The sequence below is a fragment of the Argentina silus genome, assembly GCF_951799395.1.
Source record: "Argentina silus genome assembly, chromosome: 11".
Taxonomy (NCBI): domain Eukaryota; kingdom Metazoa; phylum Chordata; class Actinopteri; order Argentiniformes; family Argentinidae; genus Argentina; species Argentina silus.
Window position 1 is genome coordinate 9911193 of NC_139665.1, and position 24311 is coordinate 9935503.

The 24311-nt window shown below is 42.6% G+C and overlaps 1 protein-coding gene across 4 annotated transcripts in view; it reads left to right on the forward strand.

The window, feature by feature from the left end:
* Positions 1-18611: 18611 nt before the first annotated feature.
* LOC310812440 (zinc finger protein 609-like) overlaps positions 18612-24311 on the forward strand; it is a 47323-nt gene continuing 41623 nt past the window's right edge. For all 4 annotated transcript variants that reach the window (XM_083680997.1, XM_083680998.1, XM_083680995.1 and 1 more), the window contains exon 1: positions 18612-19442. In XM_083680997.1, the coding sequence (XP_083537123.1) occupies positions 18684-19442 (759 nt within the window). In that variant the 5' untranslated portion in view covers positions 18612-18683. The remainder of the gene's footprint in view (positions 19443-24311) is intronic.

Below are 24311 nucleotides of genomic sequence, written 5' to 3' on the forward strand. Positions count from 1 at the left end.
CTGTTTGACTTGAGCTGTTTCTTGCCTGATGTTTTTTTGAGAGACGTTGCATGAATCACCACCACACACACCCATTGCTAGTTGTGGTGTTTTTGTGTACCCATGCCTAGCATTGTAATTCACCATTGATTAGCCTAGATTTACTCTTGTTTGAGTTGCAGATTAACCACACAGCCCCCCCTTTCTCCACAGCATTCAGCAGGAGACCACCTAATTGCACCAAGCCTCCCAGTCATCTCAGCCACCCAGAGAGCGTAAGAGCTCTCCTTTGTTAACTCCCCCCCCCCCCCCCACAAAAGGTGTTCCAGAAGGGGGTGTTCAAGAATTCGCCAAATTCAGCCTCACTGAATCAATGATGACAGTTACTTGCCCTGTGGGTGGCCTTCAGATCAGGGCATTTCTCTGGATGAGAACAAGACACCCAAGTTCACACAAACACAAGCTCTGTTGGTGTTATTCCCTGCATTCAAACATTCACAATTTCACTAAGCATGTTTAAATAAACACTGCATAGATCATTCGCATCATTTCTCATGGGCAAATGATGGAGAGATCTAATTATGTTAACAAAAGGCCCAGTGTGAGTCGTTTGAATGAGAGAGAGCCCCTGGTCCTGAGTGTGTGCTGCTGTGATCGCTGAGAGAGAATGAACACTCACGGATGGAATGGAATGCCAGTGGCAGGCAGCTCTTCCTGTTTCTCATCACACCAGGCAGCTTCCTCGCAGCCGTTTCCTTAGGCCTGAAACAACCAGAAGGTGGTTGTGTGTCTCTAATTCCTAGTAGGCCTGGCTAGTTGCCCGTCGCCTCTCAGATGCCCCATTTGTCCTCTCACATCATCCACATGAGTAGATGACCGAGGGACAACCCCTGGAATAGCAGCAGCTTCCGGTGCTTTCCAAAAACAACTCATAGCACGCCCCCCCCCCCCCCCTCTATTTCACTTGTGTTGGTGTGAAAAGTGCAAAGTGGTGTAGATAAAAATGATTGTAAAATGTCCACCAAGCCTCTCAGAGGACTAGGTGCTGTTGCTACAACCTTACATACCCATCCAATCCTTTCAGGTCTACAGAAGTGTCTAGGGACTCAGGGGACTCAAGGACTCTAGGGACTCGAGGAGTTGTTTCTGGACAGGGCACACCCTCTCTCTTCCCCTTAAGGCTGCTGCTGCTACTCCACAGGCTGTCCCTCTGTAATCCACTCCTATAAACCGGAGAGACAGAACAAATGAAGGTACCTGAGGCTATGAGCTCTATCTAGGTCTCCCAGGAATTGGAGAAAGCACCTTCCTAAAGTTCCAACTCCAATTCCATTCATTCTAATCCATACTGTAATTGATAACTGAATATGCTATTAGAAAGGCAAAATGCAATTTGGATAGTTTCCAATTAGATTGACCTGCATGTCCAATCACATTTCTGAATGTTATTGACTCCACCCTGTGGTTCACCCTCCTACACCTGCCAGGCTAGAATTCACTAAATGAGTAGTGGCTTTTGTGTGTCTTCTCCAAACTGGGATGTGGAATTATGCTGAGGAACACTTGAAAGTGGCGGCTGGGGAACAATACAGCACAGGAACATCTTGTGCCCCATCTATCTATATGTCGTAAACCACCACTCCTACCAGAGGTTTTACTATAGGTTTCTGGCCAATGGTGATATACGTTTTATTATGTGTAAGCAGGGTGAGATTTGCTGGCCGGGGATGGTGGGTATTCCCCTCCTTCTGCTTTATCCCTTCCTCTGATCAGTGTCTTGTATCCCCTGTGGGGAAACGGTAGGCTATATCCCCACTTCTGATATGCGTTTGTTCATTCATTTCAAGAACAGATCCTAATGCGTCACAGCAAACACAGCGAATTTCAAATTTTTTCGCAATGCTTTTGTTTTTCGGGAGAGGCCTCTCAGACCCTCCACTCTGAATGTGTGCAAAGTATAGAAACACTTCTGGCTTGTGGCTTAAGCTACAAATCGCACTCTGTGTGTAACACAATTTACAGTAACACAATGTGCCACATGTAAGATGTCACCCTGTAAGAATGTTGTCTTTCATATGTGTGTTAGGGCATTCAGGATTTCTGACCAATGTATTATCAAAATGAAATGGAATAAAAAGCATTGTTAAGAAAGTGAAAATGGAGATGACCATGAATACTGTGTTGAATCATCCTGAAATCAGCAGAGATTATCCACAAGCTGCCACCGTCTAATGCTTCATTTTGTGACAACACCGATCCAGTCAGTTGCTATCTGTTCTCTGTCTCCTCCAATCTCCTCCTCCAAGGTCTTCTGTTCTGCCTGCATGGAACACATCATTTCCACATCACACCCATGATTGCCTGCTTGTGTGTGTGTGTGTGTGTGTGTGTGTGTGTGTGTGTGTGTGTGTGTGTGTGTGTGTGTGTGTGTGTGTGTGTGTGTGTGTGTGTGTGTGTGTGTGTGTGTGTGTGCGCGCGCGTGCGTGTGTTCATTTGGCATGCCACAGATTCTTTGATGTAAGACAGGGTTATAAAGCTGTTAAGTAGAGCAGAAGTCCTGCTGTCTGCAGCCTCCTCATTTCTGAAGCTGTAGCCTGCCAGCTCCAGTGTTCATCTGCGGAGCCTCCAGTGTAGCTCATGGCTCGTCAGCTTCGCTTAGTCACGAGGTCTGACTGAGGCAGGCCCTGACAGCAGGAAGTGAAGCACATGAACTTTTGAACGCCCCGGCTCCCTCAAGGCTATTAAGTGGGTAAGATGGTGTATGAAAAATCTGACATCAGCTGAGGAGCTGACCTTGTCCCCCGGAGACGGTGCTGGGAAGATGATCAGATTTATCAAAGGTTGTCTTCTGCCTCCGAACGCTCTTGTATTTGGAAGTTTTTGCTATAGGTGTTTGACCAGCGACAAAAGGTCTGATAAGAAACATCAAGACACTATCCACCATGCGCCCAGATACCTGTACATTGCTTCTTACTAGGACTTCACAGGGTTTCTCAGTGCTGTATAGCACTTGTCAGCAGCTGAGAAGATTGGAGCGATTCCTGAGTAAAATCAAACAACCAGCGTATGTAACCACTATCATGAAGTAACCACAAGGCTTTCTTCTTTTAAGATGGGGTGGGTTCTGCAACAGATACAGTATGTGATTACTGGTATGCTAGATTTTCTATTAGCATATCCATCAGAACATGATGGAAAAGAAACACACTGAATCATTTTCTTGCTGCAGGCCTTATGGACTGTGTGGTTTTGTCATTTACTCTCTTGACCTCCAAAGTGTTATAAAATGATAGCCATCATCCTCCTCAGGAGTCCATTATCTTCCACACTTGTCAGGGAGATCAAATATAATACACAATTGTCTCCCTTAGCTGCCACATTGTTTCTCTCAATTTTCACAAATCTCTGGTGCTTCTATCAAGCTTTAGCACTTCCTGTCTGCTTGAAGAGGGAACATCTGAATTAACAATTCATGTCATTGGTGGGGTGACAGGCGGTTGTTGTCTAAGCATTACATTTTATTTTGTTGCCTGAAATTATTCATAAGAAAAAGTACAGTAGGTTATGGCAATATTTTAATTGGTTTCCTGGATGAGCACCAAAGCTCAATGTCTGGTAAAGACAAATACCACACAAATCAAGCCAGAGCCTCTGTACTTCCACATGACTGACTGATGAGCCATTTTTTAGTTAGTGGTAATATACGCTGTCAACACAGATGGTTCTTTAAAGGGATGTTCCACCCCCCAAAAAATTTTCTGGTTTGGCCCTGACCTTGGTTGTAATTGATTAGCCCAGGCAGTTTGTAGTTACATATTTTGCTTCCTTAGATAGTTAGTATATTTTGGGCCCCATTCATTCTGGAAATATGTCCTTGCACTTTGCAGACACTCCAATCCAACTCATAGTATGACAGAATCCCTCTCTAAAGACATTGTCTGCATTATTTTTCTGAAATGTCACTTTGTTACACTGTAATACACTTTTGCATTTTGTTGTCATGGTACATGGATTACAGTGTAGTAAAGTGACTTTTAAAGTATGCAGAGGGGGGATTCTGTCATAATATGAGTTGGTTTGGAGTGTCTACAAAGTGTTTTGGACATATTTCTAGAATGAATGTGTCCCTATGGGGCCCCATAATATGACTACTCAGTATCAAAGGGAGACAAATATGTAGCTAAACTCTTTCTGGGCCAATCAGCTACAGCCAAGGTCAGGGCCAAACCAGGGGAAAAAAGGGTGGAACATCCCTTTAAGGACTTGGTTTGAAGCCTACGACGTGAAGAGCGAGTCATCAGTGATCTCTCTCGCCGCTGTGCTGTTCGCTGACCAATGGAGACTGACTGGTTGTTCCTTTGGGGAGCTTGGCATGAGTGTGCCTGCCAGCGGGGAAGCAATGCACATGGAGGAAATGTGAAAATGGAGAACAGGACAGTGGCTTGCTACTGTTCTCTCTCTCTCTTTGTGAAAATGAGCACATTAATTCAGTCCCCCCTCCTCCTCCTCCCCCCGGCCTCCCCGTGCCTGTTGTCTCTGTTTGTTAGTGAGATGATTCCTTCTGTCATGTCAGAGGCAACATTATCATAATGTTGCCGGGGAAACCAGCAGCAGTGAGGGAGAAAGAGAGGATCCCTGTAAGCCGCCACCACGTTTGAAGCGAGTAAACATGAAAGGCTATCTTATCTGTGCTGTAGTGCTGTATGAGCAATGGCATCCTGACATTATTTTCTCTTGTGTCTCCTTACTATAATTCTTCTTGCTGTTATATTAAAAAAAAAAGAAAAAGAATTACCTTGGTTGAGAGATGCAAGTCTCTCTAAGGAATTGCATTTCAGTATAGGACCTCAGTACGAATCTTGTGAGAGCTGGGCATAGTTCATGCAATCAGAGTTGCACACATTCTCTGATTGACCTGCACACACAGCACTTTGAACTGTTAAAAGGAAAAAAAGACTGAGGATCAAACATTTGCCTCATGCCTCACATTTTTGTATCTAATCAAAAGCAGAATTGAATACCTTCAAGCCAGTAAAAAACACTATGAGGGAGAAATGGGCCACAAATGTAAGAAATGTTATGCTCTAGTACTGATTATGTCTTCTCATATTAATACCTTTTTGTGTGCAAGGGATTTCCTCCTGTCTCCATCGAAACCAATAACTGGCAGAGACTGTGAGATATTCTACCCTGAAATATGTTATGGCCAAGCACCCACATGGGAAATGTCTTATGGTCTGTAAATATACACTTGTTATGAAGATAATGACAAATGCAAGTGTGTAAGGAGGGGAGTTATTGATATCTTTAATTGGAGAGGCACTCTGTAGAATGTTGTTGCCTATGGGAACTGAAAAATACTGTATGTGTTATCACTTGTACATGCACATGTTTAACACTGCGATCAAGCATGTAATGCTTATCATGTAGCCAGAATGGATGATAAATGTTTAATTATATTGACTTCATACATGTAGAAAAATGAGACATTGGTTATTTGTAACATTTTACATTAAGATTGCCTTTATAAAGGGTTTATAAGTAGTTTGTTGACTGTTCATTATGTTGTTTATCTTATAAATGCTTTTAAACATTTACAACTCATTGGTTGAAAAATTATAGTTGTTTGGAGCTACAAACATGAGCTTATGTGGCACAGTGACTATACTGTTATTAAAGGTGCATTATGGAACATTTAAGCTTTCTAATGGTTCTAAATGACTTATGTTGACAATGTTTAATTGGTAGCAATCAGGGAATAAGATCCCTTGAAAGAAATACTTCAGTTACAAATGCTGTTTTGATAATGAAAAGCGCTTTCTAAAATCGAGTGTCTAGGGGCGACACCTAGGTTTGTTTACAACTGCCCAGGGATGTTCTAGGGGAGTGGACTCATCAATTTTCGCCTATCTGTCTCTGGTGGCTGCCTCTTCAAATCCTGCTCGCATGCAGAAACACAACAGCTCATGTACAACACTGCAAGTTCATTTCGGGGGGTTTATATTATTATTAGGGAGGATTATTAGAGCCTCTTTTCACAGGCGAGAAGGTCTCTTATCCTTATATTGGCATTCAGAGATTAAGATCCCCAAAACGTGATTGGATCTTCCTTGAACACAGAAGTCGAAATTCTATTGTTGTTCAATTCTATTGTCTATTGTTGTCTACATTGTTATTTTTATTTTTCGTCCTAGATTTCTTTATGAAGCCAGCTAGTTACAAGTTATGAAGATGTCCATCAGTAAAAACAAACAGCTTGTTTGAAGTTTTTAATTTCAAAACAAGTGCTGGCTTGTGAACTGGCTTTGAACATCAACTGCCCTATCACTTCTGACTGCTCAGTAACCATTTAACAAGCTATGTTCATGACTCAAGAGTGTGGAGCGTGCAGAGCGCTCAGAGTCTTTGTGGTGAGACAAGGGAGGATGTTGTTGTTTGGAACTTCAAACTGAATTTCGCCTCTGTGGCCAGAGGTGGCAGATGTCCAACAGATTTACGCCCTATTTTTAAACCCTTACCCTTTATATATATAATAAAAAAAACTCCATAAAGACAAATAAAGGCCTTGTGCCTAAAGCTTGGGTAAACAAGTTAATTGATAATCCTGGGGAAAACCTTCTGAAATCATAATCCGTTCCATCCAGTTCCGTCTATTAGATAGTTCAATCCGAATGGAGCATGTGTCCAGGGTTTCCCGACAACTCGTTCTGCTCGTTGGTTACATTGTATCCATCTCCTGTATTGGAGGATACGCACAGTCAACAAGATAGCGCACAGAGTACACCGAAAGCGAAGGATTTAACTTGGGCAGAAATCTATTCTATGTTGGATTTATGATTAAAACTTTGAAAGGTTTGAAACGGAACCTGAAAATGCCCGCTCGAGCCGGTATTCTCGATTTGGAACGGGATCTCGAAGTGTGATGGCTGGAGTCCAGTGAATCGCTGGCCTCCGTTGGATTTCTTGGGGAGTGCACATTGGTCTGTGGTTATTTTTGATAGGTTTTTTGTTATCATTCTAGTCCATTACTTTCACTCATTTGCATTTGCATCTATGGAGTGTACATAGACACATCGTTGGGACCGTGGTTCACAATCCGGGTAAGTGGTGTCGGAATTGTCCCCTTATTTTTTGATGTGGTGGGAGTCACTAAAGCTATTTGGCTAGGGGAAGCTAGCTAGCCTCAATCCAAGAGCTCATTGTCTGAGATACCATGCTAGCTAATACAGAAAGCAAGGTTCGCAGTGGTAACTAGTTACAGTGTAGTGGCATAGTATGCTATATTGAAGGAGAAAACAAGTGTTTTTTTATCTATCATATTTGGCACTAGGATAGCTACCTAGCTAACTAGCTCAAGAATGAAAACAGAAAACAATATTCTGCAACAGCTCGTGTAGTAGAAGCTAACTAGCTAGCTAGCTTGTCAGCTTAGCGAGCTTGAATGACACGTTTCTCTCACCGTTACTACAGATGAGCAATGTTATTACAATGTATCAACAACTGCTAACCCACGTTGTCTTTCTGTGCTCCTATCAACCGCGTGTGGTGCGATTCGAGGTTTAGCTATGTTTTGGTCACAGCAAGCTAACTGCCTACCAGTAACCGGTCCTTAGGTCAAATGTGGTAGTAATGAGAACACCAATGTCAGTAGGTAAACTCGCTGGGGCATTCATTATTTGAATGCTCAGCCTCATGCATTGTGGAGCCTGAGTGTAGTCTGTCTGCTATTCTCCCTTGTGCATGTGTAAGCTTGTCAGGCACTGTGTTCAAATCTCAGATATTTCCCCCTCTCAAGCATAGTTAGTTGCTGCCATCACACAGACTCCTTTCAGATTGCTTATAGTTGGTTGGAGTAAGGTTGGGTTTGAGTCCCTCAGGTCAGTGGCTACATAAAAGCCACTGGTTATGTATCTGCTAAATGTATAAAGTCTAAAGAGGAACACTGATCATTTGAAGAAGGTTGAACCATGAGGGTTGAACCTGATCAAAACATGGTATGAAAGTGTATCCATTCACCTGAATTGAGGAAAATAACATGAGGTCATCCCATATGCATTAGGCCTAATACAGACAAGAGACAATAGTACATTTAATCAATGAGAATAGGTTTATGGATTGGATGATTCTTTGGCATACAGTGCAGCTCAGTAAAACAAACATGTTTGTTTTTTTCATAGCTTGGATCAGTCATTCACCATTGGAGGTTGCATTACTCATGTAGGGCTGGTGAACCAGTAGGCCTAATAACAGAGCTTTAGCCCAAATCACACGGTAGAAAGGGATTTTCAGCTTGTTTTTAGAGGCCTACAGCATCTGATAGTTGCATTTCAGGACAGCGGATTAAGCCTGTGAGGCTCCAATCATCTCATTGAGGCACACCAGTAGATGACAAACTAGATCGGATTTAGGCTACTAAAAGGTAGCTGGCAATTCAAAACCTCTCAGGGGAATCACTTACAATCACTTGAACAAAGCCAATTAGCTAGGTTGGCTAAATGTGAAGCCTAAATTGGAGGTTCCAATTTGTCAGGCAAGTTTTGAAACAAAGTGTGATTGATTTGGATTGATTTTCCTTGGATTCCTTGGAACACAGTAGGTTTGGACAGGTAGGCCTATAAGGTAGGCTATTGCCAGGTGAATAAGGTATTTAAGCGAAATGTATTTCTGTCAATACCGTCCACACAGTCTCCACCTGTATTTTGCCATTATTCGTTTAATAAACATTGTCCAAATTAAACTTGCACACAAGCATCACAAGGCATGACCAGTAACTCTTGTCTAAGGGCAAGGGGTGGAGGAGGTCATAAATCGGACTTTTAGGCTGGTAACTATGGCGAAAAACTAGCTGTAGATTTCGAGTCAAGTCCGCTAGAAGGTATTACTATATGCTGGGGTATTTTGGATGGAATGTATACCGGTTTGAGAATTCTAATTTCAAGCCCAAGCCTAATACACAGTATCAAGGGAGATATTTACGTCTTTACTCTAGGTCCAGATAACAAGTGTTTGCCTGCTTTTGATTGTCACCTATCATTCAAATGTATTGATGAAGCTTTCAGTCCATTGTCTAGGCAACCACTGTTGGCAGGCCATCATGACCTATGCAGCTTCTTTACTGTGCTTCACCATCACTTATCAACACACCAACAAATAACAGATGTAACACAAAGGCATAGGTTAGTCTACCCCCCCCCCCACCCCCACCCCCACCCCCCCAATACAAGTGAACCAACTTAAAAGCCCATCTCGTAGCGTGAGGGACCTATTAGGACTTCATGTGGCAGAGTTTGCGAGAATCAGGGGAAGAATAAACCTAGAGATTAATTGAGGGCGATACAGATTAGGCTACTGTTAGGCCTACTCCTCAGGTGACATCCTGTATATTACTCTAGTTTAGTCTTGAGTCTTTCTCTCAGTCTGATGGAGTCTTAGGACGTGTTCAGACTGAAATATATGTTTTGAAACGAGCACGTTTCATCTTGTCTGATCAGACAATGTAAAAGCTCTTTTGGTGATGCTCTGACTGACAGACACTCCCCGTGACACGTTTTGTTTACCAATGACGTAATTTGAAATTGTAGCTAAACTTCCTGTTCCGAAATAATATGTAGCCTAGATACGCCAAGCGCGTGGAATTCAAGGAACCATGGAATATTCCGAAATGCACTGATCGTGCACTTTATAACTCTGCAAGTGTGAAATACCAAATATTTTCAGACGATGGGAAACAAACTGAACGCAGTCTGAATACAGCCATAGAATGCTGAATTTATCACTGATGCTGGAATTGACTTTAAGTTAAGTTCAGTTATACAGCACTTTATAAGACACACAAACTAGCCTACACTACTGATGGTGTTGTCAATGGTTCCTGAAGCATAGTCGTTCTTTCAGATCTAGGGACTTTTTGTGTTATTGTGGCTAAATCAGTATAGAATTGTCCTGATTTCTGTAATTGAGTTTACCCTCACTGAGCTCAGTCTTTGCAAAATACAGGGTTGTGGCTAATCCACTCAGTGGTTTGTCTGGCTGTGTCTGGTCTCTTTGCATTCACAGTGATTTACGCAGCAGGGACATGAACTGAAAATCAGTTGGGGCTCAAATTCATTGGTCACTATGAGCCACTGGATACACACAACATGTCTCTGGATAAATTAGAGCTGCACTGCACCATGCCAAATTCCTGACAGAAATTATTTGTAAATTCTCATGGGGAAACATGAATGATGAGCTATGATTATAGAGACCATGTCCTACTAAAAACAGGGTTCCGCATTACAGATAAAGATGGCTTATTAAAGAGCCTGTTGCACTGTTCATTGTCTTCAGCGTTACGAGAATGATTAGGCTTAGTTGCCATGGCCAGGTCCTTACCTCCCCCTCTCGTCCCTGGGTAGGCTAGGCTAATTATTATTCATTTGGCCCGTTTCTCGACAGGTGTCGGGGCTGTTGACATCCTGTTAAAATAAGGTGCTTGCCTAATTGCATTAAACATATTCAACGTGCTATTGCCTTTGAAATGTGTGTGAGTAATGCAGACGCTTTTTAGAACTGTCTTTACCCCCCCCCCCCCCCCCACCATTAATCACTACTTCTCTCACCTCGCTCTCCCCTGACAGTAATAATTGTTTCATTGCACCACATGGCTTGCCTGGCATTTATTCTCTCTTTGTGCCAAATATTTGTGTCTCCTTATAGAGATTGAAATTGTTAAAGGTTAGGCTACACAATTAGCCTGCTGGAAGTTTAAGGAGTCCAGGTTGTAGGCCTAGACTAATAAGTCTGGAGTGGAGGGATGCCTTGGTGTAAGGTTTAAGATATTCAGTCTGAAACAGGAATGTCTTGGTTATCCAACATGCCAGCTGTGGCCAGTTTAAAGAGTCAGTTCAGGATTTTGGATGCTTTACCTCATTTTCTACTTGTTGTGTTGTAGGCTCACCCAGACACATTTTTCGGTCATAGTGATTTTCTTGAGCAACTATTGCTGGGCTTTGCTGCTAGCATTATCCATGCTAGTGGAAGTGGAATAAAAACACAGCTCTCAGTATGACTACTTACAAACATCTCCACAAGAAGTTCTACAGCCGTATCATGGCCTATACACGCATGTCGATATGAAAAACGTAGTTATTTCCGCTATTACAAGCATAGAAGTACATTAATCGAACCGAGAACGCTTTCTGTTTTGAAACACAGGCACTTGGTTTGGAATTGGTCCCATGAAAAATGGGCATGCTCCAAGCCTAGTGCCTGTTCTCAGTTTGAATAATATACATGTATGCTTCTAATAGTGGAAATAACCAATCATTTTCATATCAGTCATGAGATGAGCTGTAGAATGTTTTTGAGTACGGCTAACTAAGAGCGGTGATTTATTCCCAGTCCACTTCCACCAGCATGGCCTCTTATGCTAGCGGCCAAGCCCACAAATAGCTTCACAAGAGTGCAATTATGACAGGAAAAAGTGCCTGGATGAGTCTACAACACTCTAAGTAAGTGGACAATTAGGCATAACATCCAACATCCTGAACTTACCATTTAAGAGCACGTGTGTCTTCTTTTTGGCCAACTGAGCTTTTTTCAAATGAAGGCACTGTAAAGCAGTTCTGTAAAGCAACATTTGGAGTCCTGTTGCATTATCATAGATTTTGTATGCTGAAGGGGTGATGTCTCAAATCAAATAATTTTTACCCTCACTGAGAAGTTTGTAAAACCTGTCTGGCTACCATGAACCGTAGCACTTTGTTTGTCTAGTTGGAAATAGCCTAGTTACTAAGCCTATACAAGGCTTAAAGGCCCCAGTCTAAATTCTAATTTTGTATGGTATTTGCACAATGGGATGTTGAAACATATACAAATTGGAAAATTATGCATTTTAGAAAGCTTACATTTTGAAAAACCTGCTTGTTTTTATAACCCATTTCATCGAGGCGGTGTATTGGCCACCTTTTAAACGTCACAACGTCATTTTAATAGAACAGTCACCATTAGGCTAGTCCTTAGTGTTTGCTTTATGTTAAGCAATGGGGAGGGTAATATGCAGTAAAAGTAAATGCACATCAATACACACCTGCATCCTGGCCTCTGTTGAAATAGTACTGCATTTTCGAGCTCTTCCCACTCAGTGTCAGGCTCGGGCTCATACAGAAACTATTAAAAAAGCTTTAATGCATTTGCATTGCACCTGTCTGTGTACTAATAACCTTGTATTTACACAGTAGGTTACACCAGTGCTTTGTATTGGAGCTGACTATGACACAAGTGGGATAGTTTTTTATTACACCTGTGTAATAATATCTACTTGCAGTTGCTTAATCAAATGACTGGTCTATGCCTATGTCATGTCTACCCTAATGAAATGTTATTACAAGTATTGGATTTCCTGTTTTTCTAAATATGTCTTATCTTCTTAGATTAGACTGAAAGAGTGGGCTGTAAAAAGATTTTGCTCGAGGCAGTTTTCATGGTCATTTAATAGTCACCTAGACGAGTGTTGCATTTGCCTAAGTGACTGCATATAAGAGGTTATCTGTCTGGTGTGTCTCAGTTAGCTAGTTAGCTACGTTCTTCTTTATCATTGCACTCACATTTATTTTCTTTATTTTTCTTACTTTTCAGGCTTTCGCCTCGAGGTTCATCTGCTTTGGTCTGCAGTAAGATCAAATATGTCGGGTTCTTATCTTATCACTTGACAGTTTGTCATTATCAGAGACATTTTGACTTTCCACAAGCATAGCGTTTATATTTTCGACTGGTCTTTTTACGAGCGCTTAGTCAGCAGTAGGCTACATGGTGTCTCAAAGGGCTGGACATGATTTACAGTGGACGGACGCTTGACAGATTTCTTCCCCTCCTGACTTTTCATGTGGCTTTTCAATAACTGTTAGTGATTGGGCCTAGGCTAGATGTTTTCCTAAGCTTTTGCCAGCTGTTAAAAAAGGAAGGCTAGGACATAGAACATGAGGAACTCTGTCAACTGAATAAAGTCTGCTTGAATTCCTGAAATTCCATATTGGTACGTAATGGGATTTCTTTGGGTGTGAAATGAATGTCAGAGTCATTTTACCGATGCGGGGAGGTAATAGACTACAGGGTGCTTCTCACTCGCTCTCACTCTCTCTCTCTAAAAAATAAGCCTGTTCACTCCCGTTATTGCTTCCCTCCTTGTTTCATAGCCTAAACTGTGTAGAGTGGGCTTATGCTATTTGAGGCCTTGTTTGTTTGCTCAACCTCTGTTTCTGTGGCAGTGTAAACAGGCGTAGAGCAGTTAGCCTATTCTAAGGTTAAAGGCATGGTTCACATCCTTAATGGCTAGAATGCAATGTATGGTAGATCTTTGCTAATCATCGTACCATTTTAGGCTAGCTCTGCCTAAGTGTCCTGATGAACCTTAAGGTTTCAGCGTCTTAGTCTTTTAGACTTTACATTTGGAAATGTGTGGGCAGTTAGTTTATTTATTTAGTTTATTTAGGCATAGGCCTAGCTCAATATTTCATCCCTATGCCGAGTTAGAAAATGTATTTTAATTTACCGAAAGCTGGTGTCAGATTGAGGAAAGATTTGTACGTATTCAAACAGGGCCCACGTGTCTGTAGGTCCCTCTGTAGAGATTGGCTGTTGTTATGCAGGAATCATGTCAGATGGCGAAGCTGAGCTTGTTAATGGAGTTGCTCTTTTTTCATCCAGGCTCCTCTTTGAGCACAGGAAAAATCAATCTGGCAACTTGTCAGCCTCTGAAGATGGGGCCTCCCTTTCACTACTGGCAACGTGAGAGTGTGTTTTTCCTTCCTCCCCCACTGTATCAATTGCCTGGAAGAGATCAGTGACATGAGGCCACAGAAAATTTCTCTTCAGATCCATTAGCCAGAAGGCTTTCGCTCAATTTACTAAAGCATTTTCCCCATGGGCTCAAGGTGTGATCACAGGACATGATGACAAAGTAAAGATCCTACAACAGTTTCACTTCCTTTGACTCAAGTTCAGAGCAGGCCTAGGCCGTCTACAGTATAGTGTAACCTAATTTCCCCAAATATAGTCAATTCTGCAGACCTAATGTAGACATTTAAACAGAGTAATACTGGCATCGCTTCTGCCAACGTTGCAGAGACGTAACACTGGTCTCTAATGAGCTCTGCTGCATGCCACAGGAAATTGAAGTCCCACTGTGATTCAGGGAGCTAGGCTACTCCTCAGTTCTCACATTAACATTTGCTGAGATGGAAGCTGGCTGACCTGGAGGCTCATGATTCCCCTCACCTGGAGCGCCCTGTGCATTTCTATTTTGGTAGCCAGCTCAAGCACACAATCCAATTACATGGAGGTTACTGTGTGGCTGTCTTTTACCAGCAGGCAGAGAAAAATTGCTCCTTGGCCAGACTCTGCACATTCAATTGAAGTTGTTATTGGGTTATTACTCTGCCACAGTAAATTATTGGGTAGCTCATGGCAGGTGCCACAAAATATCGTTCTAATCTGCCGACAACTTTGTCAGCTTTCTCTGCACCATTCCCCTGTGGCTTGCACAGTAGTGTGGAGCAGAAGGGGGGGGGGGAGGAGACTTCTCCCTTCTTTCATGGCCCCTCAAACAGCAGTTTATTGTTAAGAAACTTTCTCCCCTGGATCCGTTCACTGAAGTCACTGTGATTGATATTCTGCCACACGCTCCGTGGATTACAGGGTAAGCTGTAACATCAGATCGATTCCAATAAGACAGAGTTTGGAGAGAAGAGCAGAATGAGTGGCAGTGTTGCTTGTAGTCACCAATTTAAGTTGTTGATCCCTGGTTGACTGATTATGCTTGTTGTCATTGCTAGTTTCTCACAGATGGAACCCTCAAACATTCAGATGCTGAACCTAAATCAGGCCATTTAATTAGGGTGCAGCTTAAACTGGGGGAATACATTCCACAGTGAAAAGACAGAATATACTTGTAATACGTGAGCAATAGATCAGGCCCGTCGCTAACTCGCTATTTCTTGAAAGTTGTTTTCTTCTGGACAGTTGCGATAGAATCACTCCGACAGGTTTTCTGTGATGGATGGCTGGAGGAAATTGGATCTCAGAAAAAAGGGACAAGCACCAAGGGGGGTAACATCACCTCATGCCTCTCAGTCAACATGCTGCCTACTGGGATGTTTCCTCAGTGGGGCGCTTTAAAAATGGGCTTGCACTGCAGTTCTCGTTAAGGGCAGTACAGTAGGTCAACTGGTGATAGAGTTACAACCCTTCTTTTGTGGAGGTGTTGGACAAATTGGACCCCACAACTGTTTACCCAGCCAAATAGGGGACAGCTGCGTTCTCCCCCCACCAACGACTGCTCTTCCTTTGGGGAGAGTCATCTGCGAGTGGTGAGCAAGCAGGGTGATCAGATTAGAGTTTACCAGTTCCTGGTGGTGAGTTCCATGAATTGGCCCTTAGAAGAACCTGGTGAATTGTGGGCCTCCTATAAGAAGTCTGGCAGCCATACCCCCTCCGCTCCAGAGCAGCTGAAGCAGGCGTATGGAGTGTCCGAGACCGTCTAGTCCAGGCGTCTGCAACCTTTTGGATGTAGCCTGCCAGCTCCTTATGTTTTCAACCAGCCCTATGTGCCAACGGAATGTTTACCGTACCATAATGATACACATTTGCAATAACGCCTAAATAATAACGCACTCCGACCAGTCATTTGAGGAGCTACGTTATGTCTGCAAGAAGACAGGAATATTTAGCGCAGATCTAACAGCACGAAAAGGTGATGCACTCTGCAGTATTTAAAATTATCTTTCCATCAACAATATTAAATTAAAAATGGTTATGGTCCATTTGCATGCTGCAAGGCAGTGGGACATTACATGAGTAGCCAGAGCTGCATAGCCTAAAAAAAAATGGCAAAAGAACGACACAGCTGCAAGATTAGTCAGACAGCCTATTTAGTACTTGGCAATAAATCCAGTTATCGAAACAACAAAACAGCTAACCACCACCACACACGTTTTTAGACCGCCAATTTAAATGTTTTGTTGCGATGCCCTCCATCATCAAAGTACTCAAACCTAGTGATCGAGGCATTCGAAAATGAAAGGCCTGGGGGCTAACAACAGAACAGAAGCTCTTTACAAACAGGTCAGGGAGATTTGGTCCAGGTCCCTTTGTGTACTCACTGTTTGGCCCTGTGTTTTAGTCAGTGGGCGTTTGCAGCAGCACAAAGAGAATCGTCAGAATTCAGACCTCTCTGAGTAGTATTGATCTCATCTCCCTGCCTGCCCCCCTCTGAAGAGTCTTTTGTGCTGTGTTTATTTGCCCCTGCTGCAGGTTCCCTATCACAGGGGGAGACGAGCACTGCAGATGTGAGTGTTAATTATTTACTAGTGTGTGTTGGTTGGTTGGTTGGTTGGTTGGGGGGGCGGGGGGGGGGGGCGGCACACAGTGCTCTGACAGGCAGGAGGCAGGGTTTGACTCTGCTCAGCCTCAGCCCTACCCGAATGCGCTGCGCTCAGTCAGCGACATGTGAAAGAGAATGGTAAATGAGTTTATGGAGGTTATTTACAGCCTCTGAAGAGGCACCAGTAGCAGCAGACAGGCTAAAGCCCGCTGCTCGTGGTGGTTTTATAGGAGGCTGTCGGAAGGGCCACCTGTTCGGGCAAGGCTAGGGGGAGTAGGCCATTGGAGCCGTGCAGGCAAGCGTTCAAAGTGCATGATGATGTCTCTTGGACAAGATCAAGATCTGGGTATCAAACATGTCTTTATCAGTGTTTAAATAGATACAGTAGGTGAACAAAATGAGTTTTACTAATTGAAAGCCACAATGTAAGAATCACAGGTTTCCATTGAAACTTCAGCACAATGCAGCGGTTTCCCAGACACAAAGGCCTAGTAAAGGCCTATTCAAAACACATGATAACTTGGCTGCAATGAATATTGTGTTTTACGTAAATGATCCTTTTGTCTGGGAAACTGCCCCATTGTGCTCAAGTTACTTTACACCCTCAATCCCCAACCATCAGAAGAGGTGATGAAAGTGTTTTCATGTCCATGCTTGATCTGTGCGAGGGAAACCACCCCAATAATGTGTTTGAAAAGGCACAGCGTGAACATCAGCGTGTAGAGCAGGGATAGGCTGGTGGGGGGGGTGAATGAAGTATACTTACTATGACAGGGCCGCAATGCCACGTACGTACACAATTAACCAATTTATGCATTTAATATTAATTATGTCTCATAACCAGTTGTATTATACCAGTAACAATCAACATTCTCACTTTATAATTGTGGAGAGTCGAGACATTAACATAATCTCACAATACAATTAAGAATAATTTAATAAAGGTTCTTTAACAAGGTTTTTTTTTTCAACATAGCAATGCATCCCTGACTATTTAAAATAGCTTTTTCTTGCTTTAGAGGATTAGATATGATATAAACAACACTATTGGACAGAACTTGAATGAATTCTGATATTTAAAGGGGCAATCTGGGATTCAAACAACAACAAAGTGGTCACCCCGTCACTTCTTTGGTAAACAGCTGAAGGATGGGGCTGGAGAAATGTAACCACTCTCAAATTCATAGACTATGAATAGCTATGGATGCAAGGACTGACAATCCATGAGATTAAAATTATAGTGTGAATCAAGTTTTGAAGCTAGCTACCCTATGGGATAGGATGGTTGAAGTAAGCTCATGAGGCATTTATAAGTTAATCTTTTTGTCTTTCGTAAACAATGGTTATATATCATTAATTTAAATGTCTGAATATGGATGCATCAATCCCAGACTGATCAGTTGCCCATCCCTAGTCTAGGGCATGGAAATGAATGGTGCTCTAGTCAAGTTATCCCGACTAGTGCTGTCTGAGTGTTTCTTTCAGCTGGCTTGTTGATGCAGGGTTGTCAGTGTCTACTTGACAGAGCATGGCTATGTAAACCATTTGAGGGTGAGTGAGGCCAGTTAGCCTGTTCCTCATCCATCAGCAGTGACACTATCAGCACTCCTGGTGGAAAGAGAGCTAGTCACTCAGAACAGCATGGCTACATTGGCTGTCACTCAGGATTTAGACCGACGTTTCCCAAGGTTGCCATGGTGACTGTGGGAAATGGTTATGATTTCTGAGCAAAGCCATAGCATGCTCTGGGATTACTATGGGGTTTGTTTAATGTTCAGACGATGTTTAAAATAGATGGTCTCTTGGCCCAGAATGCAATGATTCCCCCCATGTTTTAGAATATTTCTATGGTAAGAAGTATTATGTTATGATTTCTGCTTGAAAAATATAACCACTCTCAAATTCAAAGACAGAGTTATGGGTGCAACTGACCATCCATGGGACATCTATCACGTATGTTTACTAATGTGCATCTTAGCTTTGACGTGCCCTCGTGGCTGGCTGGGAGGTGCAAAGAACTATGGATGTTGTAGGATTTCAACATTCAGACATATTACTTCTGGTCCGAAAGGCTATTTTCTCACGTATTTGCTGGCTAGACAATTTAGACAACAAAGACCCCTAATAGTATTAACTGTTGAGTCGTGGTGACAATCTGTGAAATGTTCCTTTTAAAGTCTAACATCTAATTAACTCTCCTTTTCTTTTCTCCTTAGGGCAAGATGTGGGTAAATGGGAAGGGGACACCTAGACCTTAAGGATTCTCTTACCCCTCCCCTAGTGCCCCAACACTCTGAGAAGGTGGCAGACCTCATCGAGGCAAACCTGGGCCGTTGGCACTAAGATGTCCCTAAGTAGTGGCACTGCAGGCGGGAAAGGTGTGGACTCGAATGCGGTGGACACTTACGACAGTGGTGATGAGTGGGACATCGGTGTTGGAAATCTGATAATCGATCTCGACGCCGACTTAGAAAAGGACAAACTTGAAATGTCTGGCACCAAGGACGGAGGGGGCATGGCAGCACCGCCCAGCGCTGTAGCGGCTTTGCCTGAAAACATTAGGTTTGTTAGTCCTGTGCCTGGCCCTCAGGGTAAAGAGAGCAAATCCAAATCCAAACGGAGCAAGAACTCAAAAGACAATAGTAGCAAGGCCTCAGCTGGAGATGGGGCCAAGAAAGACACCCAAGGGCGGACCCAAGGGGAGCCAACAGGCACAGCGGCCATTGCTGGAGCCACTGGCAATAATTCCACCACTGCCAAAGGCATTGAAAAGGGTGGCAAAGCCTCTCGAAATGTGCCCAGTGGTAAAAAAGACAAGGATGGGGCAAGTGGGAAAAGTAAGAAGGAGAAAAGCGAAGGAGGGCCAGTGGTGGCTATAGCTATCTCTGAGAAGGAGGTGGTTTCTCAAGCTCAAATAGCGTTGGGGGGCAACCGTAGTGCCCCCTTTGAAAACACACAATCTACGGACTTGGCAGGAGCCGATCAAATGGGGAATATTGCACTTGAGTCTGTTGGGATAGTCCCGGCGTTGACCATTAAAACTGAGCCAGAGGAACTAGACAACAGTGAATGCAGAACGTTGAAGAAAGTGAAAAATGAAAAGGTAAGCTAATTGGTGTCTTCACTTCATTTACTGCTGTGGATATTGTGTTTTTTGTAGAGATTTATTTTCTAGGTTTTGTCTTTAGTGAGGGTAACGCTTGAGCTGTGTCTCACCGCCTATTCTCTCGTCAGGAGATTGCTGTTTATGTGTCAGTTGTTATGATTATCAGTCAACACAATTCTGACTGAGGAACAGCTTTTTCCCCCAGGCCATAAGACTACTAAATAAATAACACACACACACACAGACACAACCACCCCCTATATAGTGGCACACCACACCACACACACACACACAAAGTGCAATCCAACCCCTGTGCAATATTCTGCTGAATGTATATTTTTCTTGCCTTAAATGTATATCATTTGAAATTTTATTTTATTGCCTCTTATATTTTTTGCTATTATATTTTAATAGCATCTCACACGATTGTACTTGTATAACCCGAGTGACTTAATCTTATAATCAATTCACACACAACAGCTTTGGCTATAGGCTAACAAAAATATCCTGACTCTCATTTGACAAACAAGAATGTCATAGACAATCATGTGGCTTTTGGCTACAGTTGAATTAGTCCAATTCCACCTGTGGTGATTTAAGTAATCCAAATGTTCAACAGGAAAATGAATAAACAAGGCTACAGCTCCTTGTTAGCTAACTGTTCTTAGCTTGCTGATAGTAGGGTTAATTTTCTTCTCCCCTTCAAGCATGGACATTGTAATGCAAGAAACTCATGAACAGTTGCTTAACTATTTACCCGCACTTATCCTGTCCCCTCATTGAGCTGGTCTATCAGTGTGTCTATTGTGTGCTCCAGAGTAGTCTTTTCATGCTCTTCTGAGTACAAAAGACAGCAGTGCAGGGAGGTGCTAGTGGGGGCTGTTTTGTCTGTTGTTGTGTTCTATGCCTGGTGGGTTTGGTTATGCTAGGTGGGGGAGGGGTAAGGGCAGAGCGCGCCTTCGCTTTCCCTGCTGCTGTGAAAGTGAAGTCGGGGGGGGGGGGGGGAAGAAGAGGAGTCCCTTTGACTCCTTAAACCCAAGCCCTGTCAGGAATGTCAAGCTGTAGAGTCTCCTTAGATAACTCATGTGGAAATCTGAGGACCAAAGTGCGAGCAAACAGAAAATAATAATTCCCACGCGTCCTGGAAAACCTTGAAAATTGAAGACTAGTCTGCCAGGTCTGGAAAACACATGAACAATTAGAAAAACAATAAAATGTACTGGAAAACTTTGGAGGGTCATGGAAAAAAAAATCATGTAAGATAACAAATACGTTGTCTTAACCCTTTTCTCTGCCATAATAACTCTATTAAATAAGCAGCTGCATCAATTAAAAACGTAGCATAGCTTGTTTCCGTGCGTGACGGAAGAGTCCGGGGAAGGCCGGTACAGAAGTGCAGGTTGAAAGCGTCATTGACTGCGCCCTTTGGCTATGGTCATCAGAAAAGTTGGGTAGCATGTTGGATTAGCGCAACTGCAGTTGGCATGCCACACATACTGAGCTGCAGTGGTGTTGGCTACTACCACAACTGGTGAAGTTTACCAGCGTGCAAAGGTTACCTACTGGTTAATAGAGAGGGCAGGATCAAGTATTGGAAAGAACAAGTCATTAATACAGTTTAGACCATGGCATGAGTGTCAGTGTGTTGTGGTTAAACAAGGCGTACATTAACCCTAATTGCGTTAGTTTGGTGATTATAGGCCTACACACATTGTTTTGGAAAATCCCTATTTCTATCGGTTCTGTTATGTAGCCCATTAGACTAACTTATTTTATTGTAATGCCTTGTGGGGAATAGCCTATGCAGTCTTCGCTGAAGCAATTCATGGGTGGGTTCCTGTGTCGCCAAAGCAAAATAATGAAAAGATACAACGGTAAAACATTTTTAGTCTAAAACAAGATTAACAAAGTTAATTATTTGCATTTGAACAGTACCTATGTTCTCTCAATGTGAAATATGTGCTGTGATACATAGCACTTATTGACGCAGTATTGCGGGTTTCCCAGTATTGTGGATTGGTAGCAAGCAAACTGCTGCTGAAAACTATCTTGAATTGCATGAAATGCGCTTACAGAACACCACATTTTCCTGGGAGAGGACTCTCAGCCCCTCCGCCCAATTTAGGATTCGGTATTTATTCTAAGCCAATTGTTCTGCCACACCCTAGTTTTAGCGGAAAAGATGCCTCTGTAGTGCTTCTTCACTGACTTGAACACAAGACTGTTAGTAAGTCTTGGCTAAGGCTATTAAAGTAGTACAATAGAGGGAGGGTCAATATTGCTGTTTGAGGAGAGTGGAGAGTACAAAGGGGGAGGGGTGACATGAGATACCTACTGAGGCTGTGTGACAGCCAGCCATTGACAGTAACGGTGTGCTTGGTAATGTCTCCCTATTATTTATCCTAATATGTCATCGAAAATGTCCGGGAAATGTCCTGGGAAATGATTTCTTGAAACACGTGGGATACCCTGAGAGCTGAGCATGGACAACCTTTAACAAAGAAAAAGGGACACTGGTGGCTCCATTGTACCCTGACTCGGAGGCTCTGGACAACGGCTTTTCTTTTACTGTATTGAGATTCTATGAAAGGTCTATTTCACATTCTGTGTAATGCTAGGCCTATTATTTGATGAAAATAATTATGTTTTGCTTTATGACATTGAATATATCTTGATAATGTCACGCCATTACTCTTTACTCCACTCGTTCTATGGTTAAAGGGATATCCCACTCAAAATACTACATGATTTTCGACATACCTTAGCTGTATAGTAGTTGATTCACCCAGACCTGATGATTCAAGTAGGCCTACCTAGAGCCAAGGTAGATAACCAAGGAATATCCCTTTAAAGTCACCTCTGGCCAAACTCATTATCAAATCTACAAGAAAATATCAGGTGTTCATGTAGTTTGTTTGGTTGTTGTAAGGATATTCCATTTGGGGAAGTCTGATATGAGACTAGTAAGGATTCTGTACAGGTTTGACTGTAACATTCGATGTAATGCTTTAATTTGTCATCCCAAGAGCACTTCATTTTTTTTTTTTAATTTCTTTCTTTTACAATGATGAGTCACTAACATTCAGGCTCTTATCCTCTTTGATTGAGAGTGTGGCTGTGTGCTCGCACCGTCTGTGTCTTAAGATGTAGCCCCCTAAAGCATTGGCTCTTGATTCTGGAATAAATCATTGCTGCTTCCTCAACTTCAACACTGCCCGCACTCTCTCCCCCTGCTCTTATACAAGCCTGGAGGAGCCAGGCATTCGTCAGCTGCCTCGACATGATGCTAGCCTTGACGAATGGAGTAGCTCTCATGGAAAATTACATTGGCAATGTCACTTCAAACAGGGAAGGAGGGAGAAAGAGTGACTGCTCAAAGAGTTAAGGAGCATGGCCACCACTCAGGGTAGTCGCTGATGTGCAGCTTGAGGAGAAAGCTGAATTTCCTTTTCTTGCCTGTGTGACAACTGACTTCATTCCTTTTAGCTAGTGCCAGGGCCTTTAAGGACTCTGAAGACGGAGGGAGTGGATGAATGAGTGGATTTTGTATCGTAGTGACAATTTCATAGAATAGCTCCCCTTCACTTCACAAACTAAGCTAATAACCCTACCTGCTCATGTGCTGGTTTGTCTAATTCTATCACAAGGCTTTGGAGCTGTTTGCTGAATTGTCCAATTTCAGTTTTGTGTGAAAACACGTGTCAGCACAACAGGGGGAAAAAAAATCTTTATTTTTCTCTCAACCCCCGCCACCAAACTCAGACTTGTGCTAGGATGTTTTGCCATGATGAAGCCACATTGTTTTGTCGCACTACATCACAAAACACTTTACATTAAGTTGCCCCTATAGCTGTGTAGTAACACTTAACTCTAGTAACAACGTAGTATTTTGTTAAAGTATTAGATAGTAGCCTACATGGTAAATTGTGTTGAGCAGTTTGTGTAATAGGGAACTGTTATTCTCATTCCAAATTGTACTGCTCCACACCATTACTATGCAATAATAAAGCCATTACTTATGTAGCCTACTATGTCATTGCGTGTCTACAATGTTGTTACGAGAGTTGTAACAGCGTTACTAGACAGATGGGCGCAACTCCACATAAAGTGTTACCAAACCCTCTTTTCTTGAACGACTTCCAACTCTCAAATCTTGATTCAAACAAACACCAAGAGTAACCGATAGACAAACTTCAACTCATCCAATTAGTCATTCTGATTCAGGACATGAAACGCTAAATGACTGTTCTTAATTTCTCCCTGTAAAGCTGATAGGGTCCAAATTCTCAGCCCTAGTTTCAAACATTAGACAGCCCCTTCATCTGATAAGCAGACATGCCGTGCTTTGCACACTGCTCTGTTGTCGCCTCAAGCCACCGTGGAGAAGTGATTCCTCTTGATCAGCAGACGTGCGTGTTACGTTTGATAGCAACTAATGAAGAGCTCTCATTCAGGCTGCCATGAAGTCTCTAGGTAGCTATGGGGAATATATTTTGTCCTAGGTTTATTTTTCAGTGTTTAGACAAGGCAAGTTTATTTATATCGCATATTTCATACACAGAGGCAATTCAAAGTGCTTTACATAAAATAGTTAAAAAACAAAAAAGCATAAAAGACATAAAAAATAATAAAAGTCACAGAGCATTTTAGAGTCAGAGTACAATTATTAGCAGCAATTTAGTAATATTAAATTATAGGCAAAGGCAAGTTCTATTGGTAAAGATGATTTGTGAACCTAGGTTTATTTTTTTCCCTTAGTGGTAGGCTACCCAAGCACTCTGGCCTAGCTTGGATTGATTGGACTGTTTGTAAAATAGGCTAGATCAGGGGAGGCATTTTGCCGCAGCAAGCTCAAGGGTGCTGTGA